The following is a 9,337-nucleotide window of genomic DNA, read 5'->3' as shown; positions in this document are numbered from 1 at the left end:
ATGAAACGTAACACTTAAAATCTGTATGTTTTTCACCATTTGTTTTGCATTAAAAGTTGCATGTATGTATATGTATATATTATATTATTATATTTTGAGTTATTCAGAGGGCATCAGGGGAGAATAATACTAAAATTGTATTATATGTCTCTGATTTAACCCTCTTTAAATACAGTATTTATTTATTATTATTATTATAAATAAGAATGTTGATGGCAACCCCCAGCTGTATGATATTTTTGGTAATGACCCCTCCCCCTAATATGTACCGAAGCCCTCAGCTGATAAAGAATGATTATATAAAGTACTTTTATTCGCATCCGTATTGCTAAGTTTTTAAAAATTCCCGCGTTAATTTTTCGTTACATCTCTAGAATTATTCATCAAGGCGTTTCCTCTCGGGTGTGATCCTGGTACCGGAAGCTGAAGTCCGGCGTGCTCCTAGTTTGTAACTCTGGGACCTTCATCTCACCTGAAACTGTCTGCTGTAGGTAAATTGACGAAAGCTCATGAGTAGTATCTCAAACGTTTAAATTAACATTATCATAAAAGAGTTAAGTTCTTCTGTTGTGAATTAGACTACACTAACGTTAGATACGCTGCACGGTATCCAAAATAAACAAAATGAAAATGATAAAAATAGGTTAAGCCTACATTGTAAACAGTTCATAATTTAAAACAGTGTATTAGTAATCAAAACATTCATTAAGGTACGTTATCTCATCGGCAGTCATACCAGATCTCCTTGTTTTAAAATGACAAAGCAAGAATGAACAAACAATGCATAAGTCTGAAATAAGAGAAAAGATACAACAATGAATATCTAAATACTTTGGTTAAAATTGTGTTGTGAAAAATGCCTGTACCAACATGACCAAGCGAGGATTATATTTATAAAGTTTTAACATTTTATTTTGTCAGTTTTCATGGGCTTCCTCTTTTTGAATTTACCTTGTAGTCATGGTAGTTCTGTATTTTTGTTGAAACTTTTTTGTATAAAATAGTTCTGATAAGTCTTATTCAGCTATATTAATAAAAAAGCACAAGAACAGATAGTACAGGGATTGCACCTTTAAAAAAGGACGGTATACTAATCACTGAAACAGAAGAAACAGCAAACATCCTAAACCATCAATTTCAATCGGTCTTCGCAAATGAATCTAACACAAATATCCCAGACAAAGGTACTAGCCCACATCTTGAAATGCCACAAATATCTATTAGCAAAATAGGAGTCAAAAAGTTACAATCAAATCTTAACCCACACAAAGCATGTGGACCTGACAATATAAACGGTAGAGTACTAAAAGAATTAAAAGAGCAAGTGTCACCAATACTTACATTAATATTCAGTAAGTCATTAGAGTCAGGTGAAACACCAAAAGATTGGAAGCATGCCAACATTGCTCCCGCATTTAAAAAAGGGGACAAATATAAACATACATATAATCCTTTGTTAATTTATATACAATGTATCATTGTCATTTTGCTTAGTTTCTTCTGTTACCTATTCTGAAGTCAGACTCAAGACTTCTTTTAAGCTGTCAGTTTTACTGTAGGTATTGCCGTGTGTTTTTGTATTCTACATTGGCCAGAGGTATAGGGGGAGGGTTGAGATCTCACAAAACATGTTTAACCCCGCCTCATTTTTGCGCCTGCCCCAAGTCAGGAGCCTCTTGGCCTTTGTTAGTCTTGTATGTTTTTTCAATTTTAGTTCATTTATATGTTTCGGAGTTTAGTGTGAGGTCCATTTTCACTGAACTAGTACACATTTTTGTTTAGGGATCAGCTGAAGCCTGCCTCCGGGTGTGGGATTTTCTCGCTGTGTTGAAGACCTATTGGTGGCCTTGGGCTGTTTTCTGCTTGGAAGTGGAGGGTTAGATGAATGTTTGAATTATCTTTTTAGATTGTAAATTTATGTATTAACATGATATACATGTATATCTTAGTCTTGTATGAATAAATACATATTATTGTTATATCATGGAAGTATTATATTGACATGAAATACTACGACCCGACTTCAAACATTTTATTTGCGATGCCGCGCGCAATTTAATGACATGTTAATTAATTTGAAACATGGTACGTTATTTACACATCAGCATGTGGCACCCTACAATATTCTCATTCTTGGTTGCTTTCGTGATTACAGAAATAAACAAAGAAATCAAAAGTTGTCATAAATTCTAAGGAAACAGCAATCGGCAAACCTCCGTTACCCTACATCTGCCTATGTGTGCTGATTGATATGTGCAAGACATTATTAAAAATTCTTGAAAAAACGCATTGACGATGGAAACTTGTACCATATTAATTGAATAATTAAAACCATGTTTATTGATTTTTTTTTTCTGTAGAAATTACACTATGTATATATCGCAAGTTGTGATTAGTTACTGTTTGTTTAACGTCCAGTGGCATACATTTCATGCATATTTTAAGACAATTGAAAACTGATTGTTCTGATTACAATAAACAAAATATCATAGAGATTTCAAATATGTTAGAATTATAAGGCTTCGCTTTACATCCAGGGTAAGATCATAATTCATTGGTTGGTATAAGAATGTTTCCGCTGAGCCCCAGTGTGTTGAATTATGGTAATATTTACTAGTATCATTTGGACAGAAAGTGATAAAGTATTTTATAAGATAGAGATAGTTTAGCCATTCCATAACATTTTATATGTCTTCGTTTTTTCTCAAATTGATAAATAAAGGTCAAATCACAAGTAATGATTGGCATATTCATAAATGTACAAATAGAAATACTGACCCCGGCTGTATATTATCGGACAAAATTATTTCATATACGAATATTTTAGCTGTTTTGAATCAAATGTCAAAAAATTAAAAAGCACATATATATAAATAACGAGGTGCGTCATTTTTTACTATATTTGTTATATATAAATCCTATGTTTTTCAGCCCTTGTTTGATTAATTTTCGCATATAAAACTGAAAATTTCTACTTTCCAGGCTAATCCAGGCTCTTTACTATATATATATTAATCGATTTGTCACAGTGTATATTTATATCAGGATCATTTTCGTGACATGGCAGAAACCGGAACATGCATTATGACGGTTTTAACTTAACCCTGAAGAAATAAAATAATGTCACTTACTGCTTTAAAAGGTTGTAGTATAAATAATTCTGGGCCGATTTTCATATTTTATGCATCAGTCGATTTGTTTAAATAATTTGTTTATGATTAAAGATCAAACGTCGTGATTGAAATAAGCAAAGGTGTTTTCTGACAGGTATTGGTGTTAACGTTTCTGGATAAAAACCAAGTGATTGATAAGAAGTATCTCTGGTCAATTTATGACAGTGGCATCGCAGATAGTCACAAAAGGAAATTAATGATAGCGTACTAATTAGACAGTTTCCATATCTTTTCTACAGCACTCCCCGGGTTATAAATAAGTGCTAATAAATCATTGTAGTTCCTGTCAATATAATACTTCCATGGTTATATGTAGGATTCCTCAAAATGAAGCAGTTATATACATGTAGTTTGGTATTTTTTTGTGAATGCATTTTTTATGACACTTTTTCTTTTTGGTCTAATCAGACAGTTCATCATTTAAAGGAGATCGTTTTGTTTCATAAGAATATAAAAAAAAGTCCTCTAAAAGATTCTAGTACAACAAAGTAAACTAATGGCATTTAAACAAATCCCTATGGATACTTTAATTGACAAGTTGAACAATTAAAGGGGAATTGAAAGATATGTAGATTTTCAAAATTGAGGAGAAGGTTATCAACAGGGTTAGGTGTGATCGTCATTACAATAGCCACATTTTTGTACTGTAAAGAACAACATGAACAAGGAAGATTTAACAATATAAAAGACTAAGAAAAAAGTAGAACATGGGATTCCACCAGACTTCCCCCTCCTTGGGTAGGAGAGGACAATTCCTTACCACCAGAATTCGTACACGTAAACATTGAATCTATATACAATAACTGACCAGTGTGAAATTTGTGAAATTTGAACTTTTGTACATCCTTAAATTTGTAATAACCTAATACATTATTATTATCAAAGACTTCGTTTCAAAGCCTGTCAACTCTAGGGTTGTGAATTCAAACCCCATTCCATCTTCCTCCACCAATAGAAGCTGACTGCCAGGATATAGCCAATATGACTAAAAGTTGTGTTAAACACCAACAACCATTAAACCAATCAAATCAGTTAAAAAATCCATTGAACATGTTCAAAAAAGAACAAGATCTTTTATTGAATCATGCAATTACTTGACATGTCAACAAAGACATAAATCTTTCCACAAGTAGACATGTCAACAAAGACATAAGCTTTTCAACAAATAAACATGTAAACAAAGACATAAGCTTTTCCACAAATAAACATATCAGCAAAGACATAAACCTTTCCACAATTAGACATGTCAGCAAAGACATGAACCATTCCACAAATAGACATGTCAACAAAGACATAAACCTTTTCACAAATAGACTTGTCAGCAAAGACATAAACCATTCCACAAATTAACTTGTCAGCAAAGACATAAACATTTCCACAAATAGACTTGTCAGCAAAGACATGAACATTTCCACAAATAGACTTGTCAGCAAAGACATAAACCTTTTCACAAATAGACTTGTCAGCAAAGACATAAACCATTCCACAAATTAACTTGTCAGCAAAGACATAAACATTTCCACAAATAGACTTGTCAGCAAAGACATGAACATTTCCACAAATAGACTTGTCAGCAAAGACATAAACCTTTCCACAAATAGACTTGTCAGCAAAGACATAAACCTTTCCACAAATTGACTTGTCAGCAAAGACATAAACCTTTCCACAAATAGACTTGTCAGCAAAGACATGAACATTTCCACAAATTGACTTGTCAGCAAAGACATAAACCTTTCCACGAATAGACTTGTCAGCAAAGACATAAACCTTTCCACAAATTGACTTGTCAGCAAAGACATAAACCTTTCCACAAATAGACTTGTCATCAAAGACATAAACCTTTCCACAAATTGACTTGTCAGCAAAGACATAAACCTTTCCACAAATAGACTTGTCAGCAAAGACATAAACCTTTCCACAAATAGACTTGTCAGCAAAGACATGAACCATTCCACAAATTAACTTGTCAGCAAAGACATAAACCTTTCCACAAATAGACTTGTCAGCAAAGACATAAACATGATAAATCTTTCCACAAATAGAATTTTAAGCACTGACTTGTTAAACCTGACTGCACTTTACACAGACTTATTACCGTCTCCTTGGAGACGGTCTTAAGAGTAGAACGATGCACAGTCTGCGGGCTAAATGCTTCTTACTATCTGATTGGAAGATAATTACTGACTCTAACATAGTGAAGTTCGTTGATTGGTTGGGACAATCATAACCTAGTAAATGTCTGTTAATCCCATAGAGTTTCAGATTTTAACTCTTTATTTTAGCAATTAGATTTTGTCTGGTTACCAGTCATGCATATCGGTACACAGGTAACACTTATCTATAAATAGCCGATTCTCCTAAAATTTTGTAAACACGCACGTGATTATTTCACATTCAATCCAGTCGCTCACTGCCAAGTTACAAACATTTTATACATGAAAACATAGGAAAACACCGTGCATGCTTTTTTTTTTAAGTTATAGATATTAATTCTTAGTAAGATAATCAAAAGGCAGAAAAAACATAGAAATGGAATCTTTATATCTCATCTAAGGGGGCTGCGGCACTTCGACCTTTTTAACGGTAGGGGTGACTAGCTGAGACATCCAATACCCCGCCCTTTTCATATATCTTGAATAACAAAAGAACATACCCTAGCTATCATATTTTTTTACAATAATTATACCTACATATAGCTATCATTGTTACGCTATTTCAACGGGAGATGAATAGTTTTTGCAAGTGTCTTAAGCATTTTACGACAGGAATTTTAATTGCATCTGTAAAAAAATATCGACATCTGATTAGTTTCAGATTCACAATCATCAACCTTGTTATATATTTCACCTAAATTTCCCGACCAGCAGCTCATCCCTTCCACATACCCATTATAATAAGTGCCCTCCTCCCTTTCGACATACCCCAAAATCTTTAGGGGATTGGGTGTGGGTTGGGTTGGACATTGTCCTTCTCTCCCTAGCTCTTTCTATCAAGATAGCAGACGTTGAAAAACAGAAGACAAAAAAAAATTCCAAAGGGAAATATAAGAAGAATAAAAAAAAACTACTCTCAGACAATAAAGCAATTTATACATGTATGCTAGCATATTTTAAGCAATATTTGATATTTATGCATGATTTAAAAGGAGATGTGAAGTATACATAATGTATTTAGAAAGCAACCCAATTAAACATCAAACAAAACAATTTACTTCTAAAGTTCAATATATACGGTCTTCAGGGGCGGATCCTGGATTTTAGGTTAGGGTGGGCGCAATCATAAATTTTTCGCCAAGCAGAGCAAGTCATAATTTTTTTTGAAGAAAAATTATCGAAATATTCTTTATTAAGCTGAGGACAACCCATGCTTTGCAAATTTTAGGGTATGTCATTACAATATTTTAAGTTCTTTATCCTCCCAAGTCAAGCTATAATATATAGCATAGTTGTGAATACATGTACAAAAATATCTTAATAACAAAAAAAATCATAAGGGGTTCTGCAGAACCCTGTGTCTCGCCTGCAATTGCTGCTATCAGTGTAAAGGTGTAATGTTGACGTAAAAAATGAGTCCATTTATGAGTATAAAGAATTTAAAAAAAAATTCAAATGTTTTCTTTAGATGCTTTTTCCTGGTCTTGAAGATTAGCTTATGTCCAAGTTTCATAACAATCCATGAAGGTTTAAAAATTTCAAAAAAGTTTAATACCAGACTGTCTGTAAATGTTAACTGTAAAAAACTAAGTCCATCTATCAGAAAAAACTGAAAATAAAAAAAAAATATTTTCAAAAGTTTGGTTCAAACGCAGATGATTAAGACATTACCCCTCCGTTTCCAGTATTAATACATTCCCCCAAAAAAGATATTGGTAAATCTAAAAAAATGTATAAGCCTTTTATAAGTTTTGTATAATCCACTACAATTTATATACAAGGCTATTCTGAATGAATTAAACTACAAAGCGAAAAAAAATTCCACTTTCATCAGCTAAAGACGGCTAGCTTTTTAGGAAAGCTATTACTTGTAGGTATCTTAGATTTGGCTTTGAAGTTCTGGAACCTTACTAAAACTTCCCTGTGGTTTTCTTGCATGGAAGGAATCATCTCAATTTTCTATAATTTAATCTTAATAAAGCTATGCCATACTTTTTTTTTTATAGGATTTAAGCACTGGAATACACTGATCTAGCATAGATTGAATTGTCCAAATACAAAGTGTTGTATCTAAGATGGCTCATTTATTGACAAGTGTACAGAATATGTATGGAGAGCTTATGTTGAAAGCAGGTAAGTTTTCAATGTTTTCAAAATTAAGTTTTCAACAATACTTCTCTTTGAACATGTGTAAGCCAAAGGGCCAAAATATTAGAAGTTTAAAACCATAAACTAGAAGCACAACCTGAAAGTGCTGGATTATGCTAGTACTATCTAAGTACCTCTTGCTAGTACTATCTAAGTACCTCTGCTAGTACTATCATACCTCTCCTTAGTACTATCTAAGTACCTCTCGCTAGTACTATCTAAGTACCTCTCGCTGGTACTATCTAAGTACCTCTCGCTAGTACTATCTTAGAATCTCTCGCTAGTACTATCTAAGTACCTCTCCCTAGTACTATCTAAGTAACTCTCGCTAGTACTATCTAAGTACCTCTCGCTAGAACTATCTACGTACCTCTCGCTAGTACTATCTAAGTACCTCTCGCTAGTACTATCTAAGTACCTTAAGTAATTAAGATTTTACACAAATTTCATGTAAGAAAATTAATATTATATGGTTAATTTGTATTAGTTAAATGAAACTGTTTCAGATCCTAGAGTAGATGGCTGGTTTATGATGTCAACACCATGGCCAAGCTTGGTTATATGTTTGTTATACCTGGCTATCGTAAAGCTGGGACCAACCATCATGGCCAATAGAAAACCAATAGATCTAAAGAAAGTTTTGTTAGTTTATAATCTTGGTATGGTGGGATTATCAACATATTGTTTTCTAGAGGTAAAGTTAATCTATTGTACACTGTAATGACTTGAATTCTTCCCCTGTGTATCTAGAGGTAAAGTTAATCTATTGGACACTGTAATGACTTGAATTCTTCCCCTGTGTATCTAGAGGTAAAGTTAATCTATTGTACACTGTAATGACTTGAATTCTTCCCCTGTGTATCTAGAGGTAAAGTTAATCTATTGTACACTGTAATGACTTGAATTCTTCCCCTGTGTATCTAGAGGTACAGTTAATCTATTGTACACTGTAATGACTTGAATTCTTCCCCTGTGTATCTAGAGGTAAAGTTAATCTATTGTACACTGTAATGACTTGAATTCTTCCCCTGTGTATCTAGAGCTAGAGGTAAAGTTAATCTATTGTACACTGTAATGACTTGAATTCTTCCCCTGTGTATCTAGAGGTAAAGTAAATCTATTGTACACTGTAATGACTTGAATTCTTCCCCTGTGTATCTAGAGGTAAAGTTAATCTATTGTACACTGTAATGACTTGAATTCTTCCCCTGTGTATCTAGAGGTAAAGTTAATCTATTGTACACTGTAATGACTTGAATTCTTCCCCTGTGTATCTAGAGGTAAAGTTAATCTATTGTACACTGTAATGACTTGAATTCTTCCCCTGTGTATCTAGAGGTAAAGTTAATCTATTGTACACTGTAATGACTTGAATTCTTCCCCTGTGTATCTAGAGGTAAAGTTAATCTATTGTACACTGTAATGACTTGAATTCTTCCCCTGTGTATCTAGAGGTAAAGTTAATCTATTGTACACTGTAATGACTTGAATTCTTCCCCTGTGTATCTAGAGCTAGAGGTAAAGTTACAAATGTAATCTATTGTACACTGTAATGACTTGAATTCCTCCCATGTGTATCTAGAGGTAAAGTTAATCTATTGTACACTGTAATGACTTGAATTCTTCCCCTGTGTATCTAGAGGTAAAGTTAATCTATTGTACACTGTAATGACTTGAATTCTTCCCCTGTGTATCTAGAGGTAAAGTTAATCTATTGTACACTGTAATGACTTGAATTCTTCCCCTGTGTATCTAGAGGTAAAGTTAATCTATTGTACACTTTAATGACTTGAATTCTTCCCCTGTGTATCTGACCTGAACCAACTTGTGAGAAATCAAGACCTCTTATTGTCTTTAATTGCT

General features: G+C 33.3%; 1 protein-coding gene across 2 annotated transcripts in view; it reads left to right on the top strand.

Annotated features, from left to right (window-relative positions):
• Nucleotides 1–406: 406 nt before the first annotated feature.
• LOC127727092 (elongation of very long chain fatty acids protein AAEL008004-like) overlaps nt 407–9,337 on the top strand; it is a 28,673-nt gene continuing 19,742 nt past the window's right edge. Inside the window, exons 1-3 of one of the 2 annotated variants that reach the window (XM_052234503.1) lie at nt 407–487; nt 7,333–7,459; nt 7,981–8,168. In XM_052234503.1, the coding sequence (XP_052090463.1) occupies nt 7,402–7,459; nt 7,981–8,168 (246 nt within the window). In that variant the 5' untranslated portion in view covers nt 407–487; nt 7,333–7,401. Of the gene's footprint in view, nt 492–7,332; nt 7,460–7,980; nt 8,169–9,337 lie in introns of both variants that reach the window. The other variant, XM_052234500.1, reaches the window with a different exon arrangement.

Source organism: Mytilus californianus, unplaced genomic scaffold, assembly GCF_021869535.1.
Source record: "Mytilus californianus isolate M0D057914Y unplaced genomic scaffold, xbMytCali1.0.p SCAF_19, whole genome shotgun sequence".
NCBI lineage: Eukaryota > Metazoa > Mollusca > Bivalvia > Mytilida > Mytilidae > Mytilus > Mytilus californianus.
The sequence above is the reverse complement of the archived record's forward strand: the minus strand, read 5'-3'. Positions and strand labels throughout refer to the sequence as shown.